The 27,136-nt window shown below is 36.2% G+C and overlaps 1 protein-coding gene across 4 annotated transcripts; it reads left to right on the forward strand.

Moving 5' to 3' along the window:
* The first annotated feature begins 2,259 nt into the window (after nt 1-2,259).
* Nucleotides 2,260-24,750, forward strand: LOC104891903 (alcohol dehydrogenase-like 2). 4 transcript variants are annotated; one of them, XM_057393895.1, is made up of 10 exons: nt 2,260-2,431; nt 2,574-2,647; nt 2,887-3,026; nt 3,124-3,170; nt 17,062-17,387; nt 17,507-17,589; nt 18,001-18,076; nt 18,225-18,385; nt 22,506-22,667; nt 24,414-24,750. In XM_057393895.1, the coding sequence occupies exons 2-10, from the start codon at nt 2,587-2,589 to the stop codon at nt 24,543-24,545; spliced, it is 1,188 nt and encodes a 395-aa protein (XP_057249878.1). In that variant the 5' UTR covers nt 2,260-2,431; nt 2,574-2,586; the 3' UTR covers nt 24,546-24,750. The 4 variants fall into 4 exon arrangements, with proteins under 4 accessions (XP_057249878.1, XP_057249883.1, XP_048497986.1 ...); XM_048642025.2 differs by lacking the exon at nt 2,260-2,431 and having other exon boundaries at nt 2,447-2,647; nt 18,255-18,385; XM_057393900.1 differs by lacking the exons at nt 2,260-2,431; nt 22,506-22,667 and having other exon boundaries at nt 2,440-2,647.
* The last annotated feature ends 2,386 nt before the right edge of the window (nt 24,751-27,136 follow it).

The raw sequence follows: 27,136 nt of genomic DNA on the forward strand, positions 1-27,136 counted from the left end.
AGATCAGGTCCGTAATCCCATCTTTTAGGTCTTTGCAGTCAGCTGTGACATGGTTGTAATCTCTATGAAACTAACACCACTTTGACTTATCTCGACCCTTATAGAACATCTTCATGGGACTCTGCCATTTGTCATCTTTCTTATGCATCTCATAGATCTCGGATCTTGAGACCGTTAGGGGTGTGTAGTTGTGATACCGTTCTAGGTTTCGCCACCAACCTTTCTTCACAGAGTTGCTTTCTTCGTTTCTATTAGTACTATCGTACCTTTTATCATTTTGGTTTTTATCTTTGTCCTTATCCTTCTCTTTCTCTTTACAATCTCACTCAGACCATTAAAATGTTGTTGTTTTGTCGAATTCTTCTCCTAGGATAAATTCATTGGCCTTACTGAGGACTTTTGTTAAGCTAGTCAACTGCTTACGGCCCAGGTAGCTTCTGAAGGCTTCCTTCAATCCCGTCGTCAGTGCTAAGACGGAGACTTCTTACTATAAGCTTGGGATACTAACGGCCTCAATCTCTTAGGTTTTCATTCTCACCCTTGTTTAATGGATATCAGCTCTCCAGTTGTCTTATCCTTTCGCTTGTTACTCACGAAATGTGTCACGAACATAGCAGATAATTGCCGAAAATCATAAATTGTTGCCAGCTAAATGCTTTTGAACCAGGTTTGTGCCAAACCAGATTAAGTCGAAGGGAACACCTTACACCAAACATAGTCAGTATCAGTATATAGCAGCATGTATCATTCATAAGCCGATATATGCTCCTCAAAGTCAGTTTTGCAGTCATATTGACATGTCGCCATCATAATCTTCTCCATGGGCTCTTAGAGTATGGTAGTGAAAAGAGAGAGGAACAAAGTTATACCAGTGCTCGACGAAGGACGACTTCGCTTTCTCTTTTAGATTGGGATGAATCTTGGATCTCGGTATCGTTATGATCCTCTTCTCCATCTCACATTTGCTCAGTGGCGGTTCTTGAGTGCTCTTCATGACCCGAGTCATGCTGGCTTTGTTCACCCTGACGGTCACTAAGTAAAGATTGAATCTTTCTAACAGACTGTGTAGCCTATTCAGGGGACGTTTGCTAGCACGACCGGCCTGGGGAGTTTGACTCGCCATGGCTTGAAATATATTAGCAGCACTGTGGAGCTGTTCAGAATTGAACATGTGTTGTAGGACTTCAAATATGTTAGGTTGAGGGACCCGACGGCTTCCTTGCCCTCTTCAATCGCCGGTTTAGAGGACCCAATCACTGGTTGTGGGGTGTTGAAGCTTGGAAGGCCTCCTTCAGGAACTTAATTGTTGTCATCCATTGTTGGCATACTAAATGACTATTTGTTGGCTATTGTTAATTGCTTAGGATTCATGGGATTGGTTTCCGACCATGATGGTGGCTTAAGACTCTTATGTAAGGTATGATTATCCCCTCCTTCTAGCACTAATTGTTCCTATATGGAGTAGATGCTGTTGGGATGAACCGGTACCTCTTTATCACGTGAGCTGGTTTGATGACCTACAACATGGAACACGTAAATTAACCTGAGGGGTGATCCGAGGAACGTCCCCCTGATGCCTAAGTTAGTGAAGATAAAGCTGGTAGCTCTAAACTACTGTGTAATTATGATTGTGAACATACCTTTGTGATTCGGATCGTAGGGTATTTATAGGAGTCGAAACTGTTCTAACCTAGGTGAGACACTGCTCTCATTGGCTAAATATAATTCTATTATATCTGATACTTATCTTTAGGCCCATAGGCCTTGCTAAGATAGTTCTGTATCAAGCCCAGGCTCATCAAGAATGGCGTAGACGGGTAACACCGGTAAGGTGCCCGATAAGGATCGGTAAATTAGGAATATTAGTAAGGTCTTTGACGGTTCAGTTGAACCTCTATGAGACTTGGACAACCGCATACAACATCCTTTTGAATAGCCATCAACGAGCGCCAAACCCAGTCAAGTTAACATCGTTTGTAATTTCATTATGTTTAATAACAAATTCAAATTAGGGTTATGCGCGATAGAGGATGACAATGTGAGGGTTATTTGAGGAAAAAGATTATATATTAAGGTTATTTAAAATAATACCCCTAAAATTTTGGGTGGATACTACACAGAAATGTGTGACTCACATTATTTTGACCAATTTTGACTTTCATAGTCAATTTCCAAAAAGCACCATAATAAAATTCGGTTTTGTGGACTGTGGTATTAATGACAATTACAACACTTAGTCTTGATTTCTTTCCTCTTCAATTGTTTCAACGAATCTGCATATATGTATCAGCACTCGGCAGTCCACTAATTACCGAGGAACAACTCACGAGCCAAGAGTTACTTTAGTTTTTGGCATTTTACTTATTTATCACCTACTACAAATAAAAAAGTACTAGTTTTTTTATTTATTGCTGTTCAACTGTTTTATTATGTAAGTATATTTTTAATTTTTAATTATATGTAATAAAAGATATATAGAAGTATTATTGATCGATTATCTGTCTCATATAATAGTAGTATATATATATATTGATTACATTAGATCGATATGCTCAAATCATCACGAACTCCAGATTTAAGCAGAAAATGGAGAATGGAAAGGGTAACTGCACAAGAGAAACTGCAGGCAAACCCATCATATGCAAAGGTTAGTAGTGAGTATCCTACAATCAATACTTCTTCCATTACGAAATAAAAGAAACACGTTTATCTGTGATAGTTTTTCGAGAGAAACGTTTCATTTATTTCAGAACGGAGGAAGTATCATGCCAATTTATTTTGAAAGAAAATTTAGATGTAAAGTTGAGGTTATGTAAGTGTCAGCTGATTTTAGAAGCTGATCAGAACTTGATGGTTTTGTTGTTAAATTGGATAATATTTATGCAGCTGCAGTATGTAGGAAAGCAGGGGAAGCATTAATAATAGAGGATATTGAAGTAGCACCACCTCAAGCTTGGGAAGTTCGGATCAAAATTCTATGTACTTCTCTTTGTCATACTGATGTTTCCTTCTGGAAAATAGATTCAGTAAGTAATGCATTCATGATTTTTGGTTTTTTAAGAATTGTAAGAGTAACTAATTAACTCTTAATACTAAGATGTATTTGCTATAATTGATCATTAGGGACCAATTGCCAATTTTCCAAAGATCTTTGGGCATGAGGCTGTTGGGTAAGTACTAATTCCGTTACAGATTACAGTTCCTTTGTTGGATCATTGTGTTTGTGATCTTGTTTGTTCGAATTTGATGTGCCTTTGGATAACCTGATCATTATCTACATGCATATTCTATCTAAGTTTGATTTAGTGATAAATGATCATGTAAACTTTTGGTTTGACTTTTTTTTTTTTTTGTCTTCAATACATATTTTTACCAACTATGTAATACTATAATTTCCTTCCATTAAAATATACGGATATTCTCAATAATAAGCTTAAATTTTGGCTTTTTCACTTAGGTAGACAAATTTAATATTAATTCTCAATGATAAACCCTTAATTTATGATTATACCTAATAAAGTGGTATTATTAGCCATTTTAGTTGTATCCTATTGCTAGAAGGAGTGTTTTCAAAAATAGGTAAGGTTTTTGTGTCTAACTGACATAACTTTTCTTTTAAAAACATATTATCATTTATCTGTTACTAAAAATTGGACACAGTAGTTAGTGTTTTCTTTCAAAAGTATGTTCGAGTTCATGTAGTTCTTGTTAGTATTAGTTGTTTACGTTTCGTTGTATTAACAGTAGTTTGTACTTCAGTTTTCAATTAATGCAAATTTTCTCGATGTCAAAAAAAAAAAAAAAAGAATGCAATAAATTTTCAATGATGGACAAAGGAAAATAGTTTTAAGAAAACTTGTACCGTTTTAGTTTAAAAAACTTTAATTAATTTATAAACAATTTTTGTATCATTTATTTATTTATAATGTAAAATGTTTATTAATGTAGATTCTCCACTACAACAAAACGACATGATATTACTGATAATTAAATTTAAGTTTTGGTTACTAAAGTGAAAAATCAAAACTAAAGATTTAACCCAACTTTTTAAGAAAGAAGAAATATAAAAATATACATTTCATATCAAACAAATAAAAAAACCGATACATATAAAATTATAAATGAAACTCAATAATCAATATATTTTTCCTCCTCAGACCTCAACAAAGGTCCATAACATTTAACTGTCTTCGGACATTTGTGTTTTGGACATTTGTGTTATAAATATACGATAATACACTAGCAGACTAAAAACCTCAATGTTTATATATGGGATGGACGGCATGGACCACAAACTCAGTCACCACTGACCAGGAATTCCTGAATTTTCTGGGGGTTAATTAGCTTTTGCTCTCGAGAGATGGTGCTGACTGTAGAGCGTTCCTTATGGGGACAAAATGGTAAAATGTAATACCTCTAGTAATATAGCGGAATTTCAAGAAGATTTTTCTTAACGTGGAGTATCATAGAATCGCAAACATAATCGAACATATGAACTATTTAATAGGGATTAGATATACAACCTTTATGGCGTGATTACCCTGTTGTACACAAGTTTCGAAGATCTAAAATCCCCAACGCCTGCTAGAACAGAAGAGAAGAAATTATCTTGTTTTTGATGGTATAGGCGCCAATCACTAGGGGAAATTTTTAGGGTTTCTCAAGCTCACTCTTTTGTGAAAAGAAACTGTTTAATGAATTAATTGCCTAAACTCTAATATTATATCATATATAATAAAAGAATCGTAACCCAATTACGAGAACTAATTCTCCTACTACTCCTTTATGGCCCGCCAACTCAAGGCCTCTATGGGGCTAGTGTTGTTTTGTTCAACTTGTGCTACAATGTGTGATATCTAGGATTGATATATCTAGTTATAGGTCCAATCAATATTGTCCAGTTGTTCTATCAATCATACTTATTCTCTAACAAGAATAATATGATTACTAAAATAATTAACTATATTATTGTCATAATCTAATTTCTATTTATATTTAGTAAATGTCGGGATGTCTAAGGACATATTCCTTCATTACCTACTAGAGGTTGTTTTACTCAACTCATGGACTAAACTGAACTTGTTAGATCTTATTAATTTTTATTAGACTTTATCTGAACTTAATCTGACCTATTTTGTGAAAGTGTTGGACCTTATTTTTGCTTATTTTTCCTGAACTTAATAGACCTTATCTACACTTATCGGAAGTTACAGTTATCTGAACTTATTTTTTCTGACAATAACTGAAAATAAGATGAACAAAACAGATGCCGAAAAATGGGATAACAAAATCCCTAAAAATTGGAAAAGGTTTTTGAATTAAACCCCAAAAATAGATTATTGTATTTTCAATAAGAACTAGTTGTTGGCTCGGGCAATATCCAAGATCATTTAGTTACTAATGTGTGAGAATAGATTTTACACCATTATAAAATAATCTTGCAACATCACATTTGGTGATAGTTGCAGTAGTGTGATTAGGGGTGTGCACTTTTGGACTGGAATCGGACCAGACGAAATTTTTTTCGGACCGGTCTGCAGTCAATGGAAACTTGATTTAGGTTTCGGTCCGGACCTGAATGGACTGATTTTTTTTTTTTTTGTAAAAATAGCTTTGAAGGTTATAAAAAGGTTTAAAACTTAAAAAAGTTGGAAAGCTAAAACCTCATGAATTCATGATTATTACTTTTAAGATTATTGCTTTTAGAATTATTAGTTTTTAATCTATCGGATTTATAAACATGTTTAAACCTAAGAAAAAAAAAATGTTTTGAATAAAAAATACGAATTCTGGTCCAATCGGTCCAAAACCGGACCGTAAAAATTCCGGTCCGGTCCCGGTCAAAAAAAAAAATTCCAATCCACTGGTCCAACACACCCTTAAGTGTAATAGATTAACTTGAACCAACTAGCCATTTTCATTACTAAGAAAAATTGGATCTAATTTTTGGGACAATCACCAAACTAAAACCTTTATTTGTTTATTCTTTTTGTTAAAGTCACACAACTTTAAGCTTTCAACAACAAAGAAATGATAATAATTCAATTTGATAAACAACTCATAGAATTGTAGTTGGACAAGCACCTGTAGCTTAAACTATATTCATTATTTTTTGTTACTGATCTAGCAAATACAATCAAAATTTTAATTAAACATGATCATAAAAGCTAGAGCCAGTAAAATAGACTCGTTTCTGGTGACCTAACATGAGACCCGCTATCCACACGTTATAAAAACGGAATCTGAAATAACTCCAACAGACCTGAATCCGAATCTACCCGAAAGTGACCAACCTCAAAATTGACCCATTAATATTTCATTCCATTATTCCAGATTTGCAGCGGCCATGACGCCATGTCATGTAATCATATTAATTACTTTTCAAGCAAATCTAAAGAAAAAATTATCATGAAATAGTAGATATGAGTTAGTACTAACTCACGGTCTATTAATTACTTCACTTATTCTTAATTGTATTTAATTTATGTATTTAATTTATTTGCTAGATTAGAAAGTCGATTTCACCCGAACCAATCTAACTTGAAATTTCATGAACCCAAGATTGACCCATACTTGAGTAGACCCGACCCGAACATAAAGCTGACCAGATTATGGTTCGACCCATAATACCCCGACTCGCGTCCAATCCGTATGATCAGTTTGCCTGAAAGCTAAATATAGGATTAGTAGTCATTTGAAAAGAACAATACTCATGCAAAAGATTAAATGAGTCATCATACTTTCAAAAAAGAAAACAATTCATCAGAAATTTATTTTCTTTTAAGATATGAAATTGTTATTTTGTAATAATGGGATGTGATTTTGAGTTTTCTATTTGTTTGCTAGTTACGGACATCAATATTTGTGCATGTATGTTATCTTGTTTGTAAAAACTCTTTTTTTTCCCAACAAAGACCAATGTTGAAGTGTAAATTAGTTGGTTAGTGCTTTTGTATTTTAAATGAAAGGTTATCACACACATTTTTATTATATACTTTATGTCATTTCTTTGGGTGGAGGGAGTCATGTCAACAACTTGTCAATTCTTTACCTTGGGTTTTTCATATATACTTACATATTAAAAAGCGTTACTAAACAAAAACCGATGTCACGTGACATTCTCATTTAGGAAGTTTACTCCATATAATCCAAATGTAATAAAAACAATGATGCATTGTATAAGATTTGATCCCATGATCTCAAACTTATATATTAATGCTTAACCACTAAACCAATTCATATTTGTGTTAATATTTTAAAGTAAAATATTAATTATGAAAAATTTAAATACCCGATGAGTAGCCCAGGCTAAAAACTAGTTTTATATTATACTTCCTCCAGTCTTTATTAGTTTACTCGTTTCTTTTATATAAAGTTTTAGGAGAAACAATGTTGTGGAATAGTGAAAGAAAGAGAAATTATTATTTTATGTTAAAGTTGAATGTATGTGTGATGAAAAGTTAGTGGTCTCATTCCAAAAATAGAAACAAAAGAAATTGGTAAACTAATAAGGGACATCCCAAAAAGAAATACGGGTAAACTAATAAAAATCGGAGGTAGTATATATAAAGATGACCTTCAGTTGGATTGAATTGAAATTTGTCATAGTTTTGACACAAAAGGCATAACAAGACACAATTAGGGCGAGGCAATGATGGCCAATGGTGCGGTCAGGGCGGGTGGGGTTGCCGGGCCTAGTGAGCCGGGCCGAGATTTACAGCCCAAGTCAGGATCGTGAAATACACGAGTTGGACAGGATGTTATGTGAGCTGAGAAATCTTGACCCACATCGATCTGTTATCAATTTTCACGATTCGGAAAGCGATTTTGTTGGTCTAGGGTCTAGCGGGCAGGACCAGGTTGGCGGGCAGACATAAGAATTTTTATTTTCTTATTCAAAATAATTTAATCATTGAAATTAATCATTATTGTTATGTAAAACCTTCCAAAATAATCAAAATATATACAATTCAAATATATACATTTTGGTTGAATAATTACTCATTTAATTGGGTCGAGATGATCCGATTCATGGGTGGACGGTTTTAGTAACGGGCTTTCATGGGCTGGGTTCATAATATTCGGTCCACGACTCATCCACCAATTTCACGGTTCGAGCCGGGATGGACCGAGCTTTTCACGGGCTCAGCCCATACAACCCATGAGATGGGTTGAATTGGCCCGCATTGTTGGCGATCTTTAGGGAGAGAAATCCACAGGCACAACATAAATTTGTGCATCTTGAATCTTTGCGTGGTCCATGTTGCCTTTAAGAATAAGAATGCATGATACGAGACACAATTTATGACACGTAAGAAAGCACAAAAAACAAAATTTAAGCCTATGTAACATCACGACCTAACACGGGGTTCATGAGTTTGGTTAGCCCGGCACGAGCGCTAGCATGTATGATGTGTCTTGGCCGAGCCCCCAACATGATCGTGTAGTACAGACTTAGGGTATTAACGAGTCGAACCGAAATCGAATATCTATAGGCTCAACTTGAGAATGGCTGAGGTACAGTTCGGCTCGTGAGCTCGAAGCTCGTCGAGCTCAAAAGTTTAGGGTCAGCTCGAGCTCGAAAGAAACAAATCCAAGTTCAACTTGAAAATTAAAATTTTCAAATATAAACAAAAAAATTCAACACAACATATTGGTATAAAGTACCGCCTAACATAAGTTGCCAAACTTTAAATTACTATGGAAGGAAATAGTCATGCCCACTAAATTAGTTAGGCCCAACTACCACTTGTTCTATGACCTTCTCCTCCCGTATGCCTTTTAAAACATCATGCTCACTCCTTGCCTTGATACCTCATGCGATGTGGAACTCGCAAATCTCCAACAATAGAGCACAACAATGCTAACGTAAGAGTTGGAGTTTTTTTCTTTTTTAAAAAAAAGGAAATAAAGAAACTAGGGAGGGTCCCAAGATTTGGGCCACCCTAAAGCATCCTTGCGGATGATTACAGCAAAAGATAAATCAGAAATCTCAAACCAGTAAGTCATGGTAGAAGTCAAATGACCACGATGAGCCATCCAGTCCGCTGCCGCATTTGCTTCCCTAAAAACATGACAAACTTGCACATCCTCAAACTGACCCATATCTTGGACCACATCCAAAATAATGGAATGGATCGTCCACGGAATCTTCCAGATGCGCTTTATAGCGTTGATAACAGCCAAGTTATCACCTTCCACAATAAGCTTGCCAATACCAAGAGACCTAGCCCCTCTAATACCTTCCCGGAGGCCCCTTGCCTCTACCTCTAAAATAGATTCCGCTTCGTCTAGAGACCCCGCACCACACATGCGAACAGAACCTGCCGAATCGCGAATAACAAACCCAAAAGTCGCTTGACCACTAGCCAGCTTTGAACCATCAAAATTTAATTTAAAATAATCACCCGGGGGAGGGGACCAAACCACCTGCTCCCTAATAATCACCTTGGCCTTCTTTCGAGCAGAAATAGAGACACTTGAGTCCAAACCCGCCACCACAACACCTGAAACAGAAAGATTGTGCGCAAAGGCTTTTACCATATGACTAACCTTTTGGGGGGACGACGAATCCTGCCGAAAAATTATCCCATTCCGCGCATACCACACAAACCACCACACAATAGCCATGCACTCCACTTGGGGTAAAGAGAAGAAGGATTTTAAGAATACTAAAAAACTATGAAATGGAATACCATCCTCAATCTCGGGCGGGACATGCCAATTTAACAAAACTTGAAGTTCCGCAAACACATCAATCGTAAATGGACACTTAGAAAACAGATGAGCAGAGTCTTCCGAGTGATGATTACAAAAAACACACTCCATCGGCAGGAAGACATGACTAAGCTCTAACCTTTTCTTTGTAGGAAGCCCATTATGACATAATTTCCATAAGAAAAACTTTATCTTTGGGGGGGGGGGGTATTCAACTTCCAGATCAAACCAAATGGCACAGGGACAACTTGCTGACTACTAAAACCTTGCAGAAGCTCTACACCAGATTTAACTGAGTAAATACCATCAGGAGCAAGACCCCACACCCTTGTGTCAGTACAATTATTACTTGGAAGGAAATAATTCGCTATAGAATTAGCAATTTCAATTGGAACAAACTGCCTAAGCAACAAGACATCCCACTGGCCATCCTGGTCAATAAAGCGACGGACTTTTAAATCCTCCGAACCAATAGGAATACTACATCTTTCCACCAGAGCATTATTAAAGATCCAATTATCAAACCAAAATGAAATACTCTCCCCATTCCCCACTATCCACCGTAAACCCTTCCTAAAGGCACTGCGTAAACTCATTAATCTTCTCCATTGCCATGAGACATTAGCTTTGACTTTATAAGTGAATAAATCATCATTCTTTAAGTATTTTCTTTTGACTAATTGAACCCATAGATTATCCGGAGACTCCAGAATCTTCCATAAGAGTTTAAATTGCAGAGCATTGTTAGTAGTCTTGGCTTTCCGAAGACCTAGACCACCAAATTTTTTAGGACTACAAACCTTATCCCACCCTATCAAGTTTGGGGACTTAGCTTCAGAAGCTTTATTCCAAAAAAATATTGCGGTAGCACTTATCAAGAGAGGAAAGAATAGCAGGGGGTAGAGCGAAACTTTGCATTTGATAGTTAGCTTTCGTAGCTAAATTAGATTGAACTAGAATAGTTCGTCCTGCTTGAGACAATGAATTAGCTTTCCATTTAGTCAGCTGTGACGTCACTTTTTCCTGCAAATCAGCAAAGGTAGCATTGGTAACTTTTGAATCTATTATGGGACACCCCAGATACTTACCCAACGAAAAAGATTTGTCCATTTGAAGAATGGCGGCAAAATTAGCGGAAATACTATCAGACACATTGGCCGTACATTGAAATGCCGATTTATGAAAATTCACTAATTGACCTAACATTGTGCAATACTTATCTAGAATTGATTTGATAGTATTGCAACTTTCCTCCGAAACTTTAGCAAAAATCATCGTATCATCAGCAAATGTTAAAAAAGGAATTCTTACTCCCGAATGTCCTAAGGTGACTCCTACAGATTTAGATCCAGACAGGCTAGCATGCTGTAACTGTCTAGCCAAGATTTCTGCACATAGAATGAAAATGTACGGAGATAAAGGAGCTCCTTGACGAATTCCTCTTTGCGGAATTAAAGTTTCACCTGGGATACCATTAACTAGCACCGAGAAGGAGACCGTAGTGATGCACTGTCTCAACCACTCCACCCAACAAACACAAAATCCCAACTTATCTAGAGTAGCAAATATATAGTCCCATTCTAACCTATCGTACGTTTTTTCCATATCCAGTTTAATAGCCAACCACCCTGATGCCCCTTTCTTGTTCTTAAAGGAATGAAAGACTTCATGTGCTAAAAGTACATTATCTTGAATCAATCTCTCAGGGACGAATGCACCTTGAAGGGGGTGAATAATCTTTCCCAAAACCACTTTTAATCTATTGGCTAGAATTTTTGCAAGGATCTTATAAATAGTCGAGCACAAACTAATTGGTCTAAAATGATTAGGATTAGATGGATTATCTACTTTTGGAATCAAAGTGATGAAGGTGTGGTTAATTTCTTTAAGGATCATTTTAGAATGAAAAAAAGCTTTTATCGCTCTGAAAACCGTATTACCAACTAGGGACCAATACTTTTGAAAAAAAAGGTGGATAGTCATCCGGCCCAGGAGCTTTATCAGGTGCTAAATCAAAGGTAGCTTCTTTAACCTCCTCATAGGTAACCTCTCTACACAAATAGGCATTATCTTCGTCGGAGATGATTTCATTTAGAAGGTCAAAATCCTGACTAGTATCAAATGCACATCGAGAATTTGAGGTGAAACGCTGTTTAAAGGCTTCAGTAAAACATTCTTCAATCTTTGCTGGATGCGTAACTACTGACCCTTGGGGGTCTTGAATAGAACTAAGAAGATTCCTATTTCGCCTAATAGTAGCACACGAATGATAATACTTAGTATTGGCATCACTCAATTTAATATGATTTGACTTGGCCTTGACCTTCCAATGAATATCTTGAAAATGGAGTAACTTAGCCTGTTTCATTAGGAATTTATTCTGAAGCGAGATAAGATGGGGACACTCCTCCCTTAGAACTAATTCACTTTGAATGATCTTCAACCTATCTTCCACATTCCTAAGTTGTCTAAATATATTACCAAATCTCGTAGTAGACCAGCGTTTTGCCCGTTCTTTAAGAAGCTTACATTTCTTGGTAAGGCAATACATGAAGGAACCTTGAAAGTGCGTACACCAAGTTTTCTTTACTAAACAATCAAAATCTTTACGAGTAGTCCAGAGTTTATTAAATTTAAAAGGGGGCGCTTTTCTATACTGTTTGACTTTAAGAAAGAGAGAAACTTGGCAATGATCGGACGAAGAGAAATTATGATGAAACAATTTTGTATCTGGGAATAAACTTAACCAATCAATGCTAACTACCCCTTTATCTAACCGTTCTAAAATGTTATTAGGCCCATGAATTTTTTTCCTCCACGTAAACTTACTACCTTCAAATGGTAATTCAGTACATTCTATAGAATCAAATAAGAGATTCATAAATGTTAAACGAGAGAATTGAAAAGTCGACCCCCTTGCTTATCAACCTGCGAACTAAGTTCATTAAAATCTCCCAATATAAGGAAGGGACTATCTAGCGTCTTGATATAATCAATTAACTCATCCCAAAAGACTTGTTTAAGCGCATAGTTTGGGGGGCATAGATAAAAAAAGCCACAAAGGTACACTCCATAGCTAAAAGACTAATATTACAAGCTAAAAACCTTTCACTCTTATGGATTACTTAATGGGTGAAAGGATTGGTCGCATTATCTTTCCATAAAAGCCAAATGCCCCCTGACAACCCCAGAGAAGGAAGATAATCAAAATGTTGAAAGCCACAATGTCTAACACAACCCTCCCTCGGAGGTAATTGAACCTTTGTTTCACACAACATCATTACTTGCACTTTATTAGACAAACTAAAATCCTTTACTTCTTCCATGGCAAGATGCCTTCTACACCCCCTTATATTCCAAAAACTTATATTCATTTATGGATATCATAAAGTCTACCCGAATCATGACCTAAAATCACAATCAGATAACTACTTAGAATTAGGCTAAAGTATCTCATGCTTTTGAACCTATATGACCAAAGCAACTTCAAACAAGACATACAAAGAAAATAGCTATACAAGAGATAAGAGATAACTCTTATTACATTGACATAGATTACCAAACAAAATTCAATAAAATGGAGCTTAAGCGAAAACCAATACGCACGAATTATAAAATTAACACCACCATTAACATCATAGCACTCCAAGTTAAAAATTACTACTTGGATTACAATAATAGAACTAAATAGAATTACAACCACTAATTGCCCACTAAATTTGATCAGAAAAATAACAATAACAACGGGCCAAAACCAGCTACTTGACTGTAGTCTAACATTAACCTGGATGCCATCAAACACTCTGGCAGTGGGGAGAGTTACAAAATATGCGAAACCTAACCTCCATCTCCTCAAACGCCTAGCAAGATTAAGAGAAAAGGTTTCCCATAGCATTATAAGTACAAAATTATTGACAATCCACAAAAGTTTGAACAAGATTAATGCCTTCATAACACCAGCCTCCATACTGGACCAACATGCCAGAATATCAAACTGAAACACACTGACATCCCAAAAAACATACTACCAGCTTTCATAAAACATTTTAGGCTTTAGATCTCTTCAGACCTGAAGAGGCTGAGTCATCCTCACTATTACCTTTCCTTCTCTTAGCAGCGCTAGAAAGAGAGGTGGGTTCCATAGGAGGATCCTGCTCAACACCCAAAGTACTGATATGCCTAACAATAGAGCTAGCTGAATCAATAGATCGAGTGAAAGGAAGATTCATGGTTAACAGGTACATCATCACATGCCCTTTCTTCATCGTGAAGAATCATAGTATCATTCTCCACATCAGTTTCAAACATAGAATATCCACCATACTGATGCTCAGCTAAATGCACCAAGGGACCAAACTGATTACCTTGAAAAAACTCACCTAGATAAACAACTTGCAGTGGAATAGGGGAAAGCTCAATATCAGTACCATTGGATGGAGCAAGCTCACAGCCTACACCCTCACCAGCCTCCTGGGAGGAGAAATCTATCAAGGCTGCTTGAAAATCACCAGAAGAAGGTAATATAGGAGGGAGAGCCACATTTTCAGCATCATCATCAGAGTCACTCAAGCAACCATACTGGGGAGCAGTAGCAAAAACAAGGGCCTTACCTTTCCCTTTACCATGAATAGGAGCATTAACAGGATTAGCCTTTGATGAAACAGAATCTTTAAACACAATACCCACCTCCTTTTTCTTAGCAAACTTAGGAACAGAATTATTAAAACCACCAGCCTTCAAAGGGACAGAATGTTTAGCATACCTATACACTGACTTAGGCTTAGCTTGCACCACATTGGCTTCCACAGCCCTGGTAGCAAGGTGAACTTGCCTGTTAGCCAGAGAAAGGATCTCAACCAAATGCTTTTGTTTAGGACTTTTCAGTAGGGACACAGTGACTTCTTTTTTTGGGGCATGTAACAGAGAACAAACATCTATAGTATGATCTTCAATACCACAAAAGGAACATCCAGCACTAAAGTCTTCGTACCAGATCACATAACCACATTTATGCCCCCCAGCACGAGTTAATTCAGCAAACTCTAGCAGAGGTTCAGTAATATCAACCCTAATACATGCTCTTGCAAATCTAATCTTATTCCTTAACAATGAATTCGAATCCAACTTAATTAACACCCCAACATTGTTAGCAGCAAATAAATTAGCCAAAGATTCATAATTAAGTAACTTAGTTAGAAATCTAGGAATACGAAGCCAAAGGTCCACCCATTTGATCTCTTCAAGGAAAGGATCAAAATTAGGCCTCCAAGCCTGAAGCACAAACAGATCACCTTGGACATACCAAGGTCTCTCAGCCCACACAAGGGCTACATCATTAGGGTTAGCAAACTTTAAAAGAATCCAATGATTACCCATTTCTAAAAAATCGATATCACCCTTAACAAAGTTCCATTCAGATTTAGTGCGAGAAATGATAGTACGAACATCTAAGGGCTCACCCAACATCTTACCTATCAGACAGGACTAAGAAAGCTCCTTGATATCTTCCTGAACCTGGGCTAGTTCATCCACAACAACTGACTCAGGGTAAGCAGCATCAAATGGAGGGTCACCAGCCTCATTGTCAACCATAACAACGTTAGTAGCATTTTTAAAAGATGAGCTATCATCAGGGGCTTGAGAAGACTCCTGAGACTGAGTCTCATTTGTCTTAGAGTTCCGTGGCTCAAGTACAGCAGCCATAAAATTCATAACCATAATAATAAAGAAAGCTTTGAAAGAAATTAGTGAAAGCCAAAGAGAAGATAAACTACAGAACCAGAATGAAAGAAATAGATGAAAGAGAGATGTGGTTAAACAACTCACCTTCTTAGGGTTTATATAGTGATTAATACCGGAACCATCATAAGGAAAATTCTGCTTAAAAACCTGATTAATGTTACTTACCATCGCCATAAATGCTAGGTTGCCACCCTGGAGAGAGTTTCTGAATGCTTGATGAGCAGCACGCCAAAAATCAAAAAGATTTAGGAGGAACCCAACAATTGCAATGAATGACAACACCACAAAAGACACCCTAAACTCACTCATCACTCCACTTCTCTGCCACTTAATAAATGCACTGAAAACACTCACCCAATAAAAAGCCCCAATTCTCAAATGAAACCCTAGAATGAGCCAAATCAGAAGAAGAAAAGAAATTCCAGCCTGGATATCATCATTAGAGGCTATAAACCATAGCTCTAATTGCGAACTAACCCTATGAACATAGGGTAGAGATGAATTAACACTACTGACAATCGTAGCTTTAGTAGGCCTAATCAACGCCACTAGGCTATTTCCACAACACGCTTCACACTTAGTACAATTGAATCGACTAGAAGAGTATTTAATGTGAGAAATTACACTGGAATTGCAGCAATTGTCATTAAAGGACGATTGTTGCAGATACTTTAGAGAAAAAACTAGGGTTTCATGAAGAACAAAAAGGGACTTTTTACTCTCTTTTTTTCGCTTTCTCTTTCTCTCTCTAACTTTCTCTCTCTTCATCTTGTTATGGATATATATTAACGTAAGAGTTGGATAATTTGCTGCAAGGTTTTTTTTACATTTGTAAACTGTAATGTTGCGTTCACTTGCTCTAATGTCTTCAAATATTTATATATGCATAATTTTGAAAATGATTAAATTAATTTTTTTAAAGGAGATTAAATTAATAAATTGAGGGCTACTGAACTTTAAGGATATATATATTTAGTTTTGTATTTGTAAAAATTATAAAAAAGTATATATATTAATAAAATACATGTTATGATGAATCTAACAAGAACCCACCTGACTATATTTACATCCGCGTATTAATCACAAATGATGGTCAAAGTGAAATTTGTGAATAGTGTAAAATGTCAAAGCGTTTAGATTAAAATGAAACGGAGGGAGTACACAATAATAAAAGAATTCATAAATTGTCCAACAATATAAATATAGTGAATGGGTAATAAGATTTTATAGAGAACATAAGGTTGTTGTTTACTTTTTATGTCGATGTGGGACACTAATATCTTATATATATTATCGAAAATGGCTTCAAGCTTGTTCACGAGCTTTCGAGCCGAACTTAATTAAGGAGGCGGAGGCTCAAGCTCGGCTCATTTAGGTCTCGAGCCGATTCTGAACTCAACTCGAGTCAAGTCATCTCGAGCCGAGCTTTGACCGAACTTGACTGAGTCGAACTCGAATAGTTTGTAATCCACCTGACTCATTAACACCTCTCAGTATGGTCACTGGTCTGAGTGCAATTATCTTTATGTATCTCCCCTCTTTAATATCTTAGAAATTGTCCGTCCTGCACTTTCGTGTCAAATTCCGTGTTGCAACATACAGGATAGTTGAAAGCATAGGAGAGCATATTGAAGAAGTGAAAGAAGGGGATACAGTGCTGCCAGTATTCTTAGCAGATTGTGGAGAGTGCAGAGATTGCAAGTCCCCTAAAAGCAATGTTTGCACCAAGTTTGAGAACAAGAAACACTCTGGCATGCCAAGGAATAAAGGTTATAGGTTTAAGGACATGAAAGGAGAACCAATTCACCATTTTTTCTACGTTTCAAGTTTCGCCGAATACACCGTTGTGGATATCACACATATTGTTAAGATCGACCCTCGAATGCCTGTTGACAAAGCTTGTTTGCTTAGCTGCGGTGTTACTACAGGTGATCATCAGCTTATGTTTTATTAAAATGTCTTAATTGACTTCAGAAAAGTGAAGGAATTTATCATCCATTTTATTATAAAAATTAATTGATGCTGTCATGTTGATGTGAGGGAGCAGGAATAGGAGCTGTGTGGAAGGTGGCTCAGGTGGAGGAAGGCTCTACAGTGGCTATCTTTGGACTTGGTGCAGTTGGACTTGGGGTAAATTCTTCTATACCTTCATTTCTTGAACGGACACATTATGCACACATTAGTGTTCATGTGCATGTATAGTTCACAAAGTTTGAACTTTAAGAGAAAAGAAAAACAATACTCAAATGTGTAGGGAAGTATTACCTTTGTTTTTTTAAGTTGACCAGTTTTCCTTAGACACACATATCAAAGTATTATTATAAATTTTTATCTCTAATTATCAATAAGCAAAGATTACAAAAAAGGTTGATATTATGAAAATATACATTATTGAGACTAATTAACAAATTCCACATGACTATATTTTTTCTTAAGTACAATTCACGAAAGATAGTCAAAGTTATACATATGAATAAGGTCAAAAGTCAAAATGAATCATCTAAAAAAACGAAGCAGGTATAACTTTGGCTTTTGAACCAGGCCGTTCAAGCAGCAAAACTGCAAGGAGCTGCGAAGATCATAGGAGTGGACTTAAACCCTGAAAAAGAGGGCATTGGTAGGTCTACTAATTTTCTTACTTAATTATATACATATACTAGTTTAATAATTATAATTTATTTTTTAAGTTATAATATTTAAAGCTTATTTACTTACTCTTATCATATAGTGGGCTGAATGATTCGTTTACTATTCTGATTTGGTAGGGAGGAAATTTGGTGTTACTGATTTTATAGATCCGAAATCTTGTGGAGAGAAAAAGATAAGTGAGGCTATTAAGGAACTCACTGATGGAGGTGCAGATTATTGTTTTGAGTGTATTGGCTCGGCGACGGTTATGCAAGATGCTTCCGAGAGCACTCGTCAGGTTTGTACATATAATTTTTTAAGGACATTATAATGTTTCGACTTTCAAGTTTCATATGCACAGTTGTACTACTTTTTACAAAGTGTTATAAGGTAAGAAACCTTTAAAGTTATGAAACAAATGCAAAAAGTTAATAGCCTACTAGATCAGACAGATTGATAGGAAAACTGGAGTACCATATATCATATATAAGACAAGTAACCCCTTCATAAGTTTACAACACAAGTAATTACTATGAATATCAAGTAGTATCTGGTCATTTGGTAAGACTTCTTACCTCGAATGTTGTAGATCTTGGATTTGAATCTTGCTAAGTATGGTGTTTGGAGGTAAGGAATTAGGGATTCCCTTATTTCTCCCATTTTCAAGTACATGACTCACAAATATAAATTAGTGAGAATTAAGGTTTGGACAAAGTCGTTTTTCGTTTCCATTTAAGAAAAATGAGTTAGAACTATGAATCTTAATGTTATAGTATATAATGTATTTAATATTACTAACCACATATAATATATCCAAATTAATCACACGCAAAATTGCACCTATTCTGAAGTTTCCACAATGATGTTTTTTTGACATTGAAGAAATTTGCATTGATTGAAAACGGAATTACGAATTAAGGATCACCTAAACAATAAACGGAAACTAAACTAACACTAAAATGAGTCGACTAGCTTTGTGACCCATTGAAAGTAAAACTAACGAAATTAGAACTATCTTGTTACCTTGTCAATTTGAAGTTCTGCGTAGAGGAAATTATCGAATCACGTAAGATACGTCTTGCAAATAAAGAACTATTAACATGTGATAGAAACTGTCGAGAGATTAAACCAAAACGATCTTCAATGCTGGATTGTCAACTTTGTTCTTGTAGAAGTAGAGGTTCCCAAGACAATAAATCTCAAGGCCTTTGAAATGAAAAGTCTTCTTGGAATTCTAAAGATGCAACTACCAAGGAATTCAATTTCTTTTATGATTTCTTACCCTGCAAAGAAGGTACCATGAGCTTCTCCTCAAGAGGCAAAAACACAACAGTGTGGAGGTCGAAATGTGGCCCATTTCATATTGGAGGGCCTCCCACAAGATGTATTTTTAAACCATGATGAGTCCCAAAGCCATCACATGAATGTAGGGTGATGTGGGTTTCTTTAGCGCATCACCCAACAACTTGATCCGGAGATTGAAACCTGTGATCCCTAAAGGAGAAGATCGAACCCATTCAACGATAAAGTCAAGTTTTGACAGGATCTCTAATCAAGGATTCTGATATAGATAAATACCTCTATTCTTCGCTAACACACAACTACTGTACTTAAAGTTACACCTACCAAAGTTTGGTAAACACCAGGTTGTACTTTACTTTTGATATAATTTTCTAGATCATTCCTTGCCTTAGAGAAACCAGATCCACCTAGCAAGCCAAATACAAAGAAAACAACACACCATCACAACAAAGAAAACCTAAACAGTGCCAAAACTTACAATTCGAGCCACCACTTGTAAAGCTTCCCGCTTCACATGAGACCCATGACTCCACTTCTGCCAGACATCCCTCCATTTCCCAAATACAGAAGGCGCAAAAGATCGTGAAATCCTAATTCTTCCACTCCCATGCTCCTTCGCTGAAGCATGAGAGTGAAAAAATACCTAAGTCCCTAATACTTGCATCATCCATACATTAGGAAACAAACCTAACCACCCCGCCCTAGAACATTCGAACCACAACAAAGCACAACCAAGTAAAACCCAAAGAAAACCAACATAAACCACCCTACTATATCTCCAACAACTTCAAACATATCTTGAAGTTGATAGTCGTTGGGTTCGAGCTAAGCTAAAGAGAAACTCTCTGGAATTGGAATCTCCAAACTCGCATCTGATAGAAAATTTCCTATATTAAAATAATACCATTGTCACGAAAATGTTGAAAAAGTGGAGAATTATCAAATTCCCTACCTCCATCACTTTGGAAAATTTTAATTTTGCAATTAAAAAGATTTTCTACTATTTTTTGAGACACAAGAAATTGAGAATGAGCATCCGATTTGAGACACAAAGGATAAATTCATGAATAGCGCGAGAAATCATCAACAAAAACAACATAATAGTGATATAATTGATTGGACAAAGCATGAGATTGCCAAAGATCACTATGAATTTTGATATAAAGGATATGGAGAAACATGTTCAACTGATTCAAAAGGTAATCAATGACTTTTTCCTAACTTACAACCAACGCAACCATCATGAAATTTAGAAGTACATGAGATAAGCTTATTTGAACATAAAGATCCTAAAACTCTAAATGTAGTATGACCAAGACGAGCATGCCAAACATCTTCAGACTCCTTATTAGTGGCTAGCAAAGCGTGAACAAAAGACTCGGTAGCGACAAGTTTGGGTTGCATTGGATAGACACCTTGCTTACTGGATCCTTGAAGCAGAACCTCCCCTGTTGTCTTGTCCTTAATAGAAACGAAATTTTTATCAAAACTCATAACACAGTCATTGTATTAACACAACTTAATTAATAATAAATTATGTTTCAATGTAGGCACATGACAAACAGAAGACAAAGTAATAGGACGATTTGCAGTTTTTGATGTCAAAGTTCCAACACTTTTAATTGGGAGAGAGGTACCATTTCCAACTACAACAACATAGCTTGACCTAGTGTAAGGAAGAATACCAAAAAGCTTACCCTACTAAGGAGTCACGTGGCAGCTCCTGAATTTGGGTACCAAACAGAGTCATTTGTTTCACCACCAAAAGACAGTGCAGCTAAGGCTCGAGTGACGCTATTCAGGGCAGAAAGAACAAATCTAGAATTGAATCGTTGCGGACAATAAGCCGCTTGATGACCTGGAAACCAACAAAGACCACAAGTATCGGAAGTATGGGTAGAGTTTAAATTGCCACTTGGCGAATTTTTTCCTGCTGAGGACAGATTATTAGTAATAGTATCAACGCAAGGCATACTAGAATATCACGAGTTAGAATATTTACTTAAACCATTCTAACGTCCCCGATTATTAGCATTTTGATTGTTGTTACCAGATCCACGAGCATTATTGTTGTTATTGCCACCATTTCCACGATTGTTGTCATTACGACCATAATTACCCCCTTAATTCTTATTATTCTTCCCTTTTAATTCTACCACCTGAATTATTTTTATTGGAAGAAGAACCGAAAATAGAGGACTGACTAGCAACCAAGGCATGATTAGAGGATTAATCAAACCGTGGAGACGCATGTTGAAGGGTGTTGACTTGCAGCGTGACCTAGGCTGAGACACGCCAAAGAGTGAGGCGGGTACGGTGGACTGGGTGGTGGTGAACCCATCAGCATAAGCCGTGGAGGCCAGCATACCTACCAAAGCAAGGGAGACACTCGTAGGCTTCCACGTGGACGACAAGGTAGCAACAGCGGAAGACTGTGTGGCGAGGGGAAGCGTCCATGGTGGTGGATGGAAGGTCGAAGGAAGAAAACATGGAGGAGAGAAAAAAAAATTGTTTAGTTTAACCTAAGATGTGATACCATGTACAAGTATGGAGAATAATTGTGTTAACATAATTAGTTAACCCTGTGATTCAATATATATAGGAGTTTAACAATACAAACCCAAGACTATTAAAAGTCCTTTATATCTTTTTACATACAATATTACTCTAATAAGGGGAAACCTAGAGAGAGGGGGTAAAAGTTTAGAAAAGTATACAAGTAGTTGGTTGACTTTGCAAATTAAACAAGTCAGTGCACATCCAATAGTTTGATATTGAATGCCACAGGAATCTTAGTCTCTGGGAGTTACCGGTTTTAATTTGATAAAACCTTGTTAATGTATTTTGTTCTAATCTAATTGGTTAAACTACAACGCCTAATAAATTCAGGCGAAAATAATAAATAGAACAAGATGCAATACTTAATCTATTAAGTTAATTTCTTTCAGTGACTAATTTAGGCAATGGTGTGACTAGGTTAATTTCTTTCAGTGACTAATTTAATCCATTAAGTGGCTAAGTCTACTTTTATATTAAAATTAGACCGTCTCTTTTAATAATTTTTGAATAGGGATTTACCAATGAGAATTCTCTAAATAATTTCAACATTTTGATAGGGTTGGGGAAAGACGATAATACTAGGAGCGGAGGTACGAGGCATTCCCTTGAGTCTGAATTGCTTGGATATTATACAAGGCAAAAGTGTTATAGGATCTATATTTGGCGGGATCAAACCAAAATCTGATATACCTGTACTCACTCAAAAGTACATGAATGAGGTAGGTCAATATTTGATTTATTATTTCTAAAACATTATTTATGGAAAATCATTATCGAGTAATAAATATATATACCTCTCTTATTCCTTTTTAATTGTAACATTTAGAATTTCACTCTTCTCAAGACACAATTTTATTCTTTAATATCCTCAATGATTTTTAAATAAAGATCATAAAAATTAGATATATTGAAAGTATATATATATATATATATATATAATATATATATATTATATATATTATAATATATAATATATATATAATTAATATATATATATATATATATATCAACAAGCTAAGAATATAATATGATTCCCAATCACTACCTTTATTCTTACGTATATGTTATAATAGATTGTAAAATGATAGTTTTTGAATATTGTAGAAGTCTAAGGTTGCAATTAAAATAAGGAAAAATTGCCAGAAATAAGCCAACCTTTAACCTGTATTCCACATTTAAGCCAACCTTTTGAAAATCCAAATATAAGCCAACCTTTGTATTAGTTTTACGAATTTTAGGTCAGATTACCTCCAACCTGTTTTACAGGTTAAAAAATATATTAATTTTTTTTTTGAATTTCTTTTGTTATTTTTTACCTCATTTTTTCCATTCAATCCTCTCCCATCTATTCTCTCCCTCATCACTCACCGCCATCGCCGCCATCGTAGCCACCGGATCTCCTCTCTCCTCTTTGTTTCATTTTTATTTTTTAATTTTCCACTTTTATGGTGGGGATGCGGGTTTTGGTCTTGGGTTGCGTTTGGTGGGGCTAGATTGTCGGGGTGTTGGGTTCTGTTGGGGGGTCTTGGGCTTGTTGGGGTTCGGTTCTGGGGGTCTTAGTTTGGTGGGGGTGGTTCAGTTTTGGGGTTTGGGCTAGTCATGGTTGGGTTGTGGGTGTTTTGGGTTGTGGCTAGGTGGGGTTAATTCGGTGGTGGGTGAGTTTCGGGTGCTGGGGTGTTGGGTTTGGTGGGGTGGTTTGGTTTGGTTATGGGGTTGGGTTCGGCTTGAATGGTTGAGTTGGGGTGGTGGGGGTTCGATTTTGGTGGCGGTGGAGGTTCGTTTGTGGGTTAATGATGGGGGTTCAGTTGTGGGTTAATTTTGGGGTCCGATTTGGCTTTGTAGTGGGGATTCAGGTGGTGGAGGATCGTTATGGTGGTCGTGGGTTTGATTTTGGTGGGGGGTTGGTTCGAATGGGAGTTCGATTGGAGGGGTCTAGTTGTGGTGGGGGTCGCTTCAAGTTGGGGTTCGATTGGTGGGGTTTGGTTGTGGTGGTTTTGGGTTTGGTTCGAGTGGGGGTTTGATTGGCGGGGTGGGCATTGGGTGTTTTCCGCCTCGAGGTGGGCATCGCTTGTTTTCAGGTGAGGTGTAGGGGTTGTTGGGGTGGGCAGCGGGTGGCTGGTGTTTGGCGGTGGTGATAGTGGTGGGTGGTTGATGTTTGGTGGTGATAATAATAATAACAATGATTAATGATTAATAACAATAACAATTAATATTTAATAACAATAATAAATTAATAACAAGTGATAATAGCATTATTAACTTGAAGCAACAAGTTAACCTAGCACTTAACCTAATTTTGGCAAAACTGATACAAAGGTTGGCTTATATCTGGATTTTCAAAAGGTTGGCTTATTTCTGGAATACGAGGCAAATGTTGGCTTATTTTTGGCAATTTTTCCTCAAAATAAAATGGAAAAGACTTATTTTTTCATTATCATAATTAATGATTCTAACTTATTTTGAAGGAACTTTGCCTTGATGAATATATTACTCACGAAGTTAAACTTCATGATATCAACAAAGCATTTGAGTATCTTGTCCAAGGCCAGAGTCTTCGCTGCATTATATGGATGGACGACTCGATTAATCATCACTAAACTATGTACATTTATATTGAGAAATATTTTTCAAAATACAAACTAATGGTATGATCAAAATGGCAAGGTACCCATTACGGGTTCGATTATACAATATTAAAATAAACTATCATAATTGTTATTATTGGAAGATCAATTGTAGTGTTGTAATATAGAGAATTTAAGCAAAGATTGGATGAGTATGTTATTGTATTTTTGTTGTTTATTTTCTCTCGGAAATTGCGGTATTATAAAGTGTTGGGTGAATAATGCACCCGGTGATATATCATGTTACTAATGTCATCTTGGGCGGCAAATACATTGCCGTTTTATCCGTTCACTATTAAAATAGTATATCATAACTCTCCCCCTTGAACGAATACTAAAGCTAAACTACGGTGTGATAATTATCTTATTAAAAACATAACATTTGAAAACCCTTATGGGATAGAAACAAACATAAAGGTAAAAGAGTATAGTTGGGCTTTGATATTGCCTATATGCTTTTTTGCCTCATTAAAACCTTGCAAAGAAAAACCTTATGGGATAAATACTTGGACTAAGGAAAAAGAATACAGAACATATAGAACTCCCCATCAATTTAACGTATATCTCGAAGGTGATGCACCAGTCAGGTGTACAAGCTCTTGGTAACGCCTTTGTGAGTAGGTCGGCTAAATTGTCACATGATTTAACTTGTTTGACATTGATTGTTCCTTACTTCTCCAAATCGTGAGTGGAAAACAATTTATGATCGATATGCTTTGTTGTGTGCCCTTTGATATAACCTTCTTCAATTTTTTCAATGCAAGCATAATTATCTACATGGATGATTATTGGACCTTATTGTGTCTCTTTTCTACCACTTTTCCTGAGTATCTAATGGGTCAAATATCTCAAACATACACATTCTCTACTAACTTCATAAAGTTCGATTAATTCAGCTTGATTTGATGAAGCAGTTGTTAGAGTCTGTTTTGTTGACTTCCAAGATATTGTTGTATCTCCACAGCTAAAAAAAATAACCCGCTTGTGATTTTGCCTTGACTGGATCTCACAAGTAGCATCCATCAACATATCCTACAAGGTTAGGATTTTCGTCTCGTGGATAGAATAACCCCATATCTGTTAACCTGAATATATAGCGGATTCGCTCCATCCAGTGCATGTTCATAGGTTTAGAGTTGTATATAGCTAATAAATTAATCGAGAATGCAATGTATGCTCTAGTATTGGTGGCTAAATACACAAGGCTCCAATGGCAATTAGGTTTGGTACTTGGAAACTGTAATACTCCGTAATTTTTAGAGTTATTCTTTTATAAATAAGAAAATATAAAGAATAAAGTTGAAAATATTTTTAATGTTATTTAGGAAAAAAAATATATAATTTGGGTAAGCCTATAATTATAATTTAACTATACAACCTACTTTTTGTACCTAATTATATTGTAGTTTGGTTTTGTTTTACTTTCTAAATAAATAAAATAAGAAATTGAAATTTGATTTGGAAACAAATCCTATTAAACCTAGGTTTCTCATGCTATAAATAAGAAAAGGAAAAAGAAGATAAAACCCTATTCCTTCTATACAATCAGCCGCTTTCTTTCTTTTACCCAAAATTTTTCTCTCCTCCCTCTCCTCTCTTCTCCTCTTCCACGTGAAACCTCTTTGCTCTGTTAGTTGGAAAAACCTCGCGCCACCTTCGTCGCTCCCAGCAACTCGCCGGAGGTCCACGCACACTGTCAGATACTATCGCTGCTCGTCGAAGGTCAGTTCGTGGGTCGAGCTTTGAGGGGTTGTGTGAGTTGTGGTTGCACGGTTCACGGGTCTGTGTCATGTTGCTCACTCGTCAGCCACGGTCCTGCTTGCGAGAGGTCGTCGCCCAGCCGGGGTGGTTCGTGGCTCGCCGGTGTTAGTCATCGATCGTCAGTGGTCTCCGGTGGTTATCCTCTCTCTTTTCTTCTTTAAATTAATTTATATAATCTGATGTTGTTGTTGACCCTTGAGTTTTGAAGATAACTTAACCACAAAAGACATCTTGTATTTTATTTATGATGTTGCTATGTAATTCATTCTCGAACAAAGAGAATACTTGATCGAAGATTAAGATGGAGAATTAATCAAAGATCGAAGTGAAGATTTTCGAATGATGAAGTATCAAGCTTGGAGTGAAGATTAGAATACATTAGGGTGTATTTAATATCTTCTTGTTAAGGTTGAGTGAATGCTCAATTTAGTTTGTGTTGAATTCTCAAACGGAACTTGGTTCTGTTCCCATGAAAGGAATAGACACTGGCACAGTTAGGAACAAGGTTAAGGAACACACTTAGAAACAACTTAAGGAACCCCTAATGTTTTCTAAGTGGTGCGCCTAACATTATTTGTGCGCCCAACTGGTTAGTAGGAATCCTAAGTTAGTTTTGACTAGATCCACTATTTTAGCGAGTTTGTTATTAGTTTGTTAGGAAAAGATTTAAAATGATTATCAGTTTTAATTAGGATAATATCAAACCTTTTAAATCTTATCTTTTATATTTTAATTTAAACCAAAAGATTTTGTTTTCAAAATCAAATATAATTTACGGTTATAAAAGGATTTTCTTTTTAAAT

The sequence above is a fragment of the Beta vulgaris genome, chromosome 1, assembly GCF_026745355.1.
Source record: "Beta vulgaris subsp. vulgaris cultivar EL10 chromosome 1, EL10.2, whole genome shotgun sequence".
Taxonomy (NCBI): domain Eukaryota; kingdom Viridiplantae; phylum Streptophyta; class Magnoliopsida; order Caryophyllales; family Amaranthaceae; genus Beta; species Beta vulgaris.

Coding starts and splice junctions, on each gene's coding strand:
- LOC104891903 (XM_057393895.1), top strand. CDS start 2,587: ATGGAGAATGGAAAGGGTAACTGCACAAGAGAAACTGCAGGCAAACCC. Junction 17,388..17,506: donor TAGCTGCGGTGTTACTACAG/GTGATCATCAGC, acceptor GTGAGGGAGCAG/GAATAGGAGCTGTGTGGAAG. Junction 22,668..24,413: donor CTCAAAAGTACATGAATGAG/GTAGGTCAATAT, acceptor CTTATTTTGAAG/GAACTTTGCCTTGATGAATA.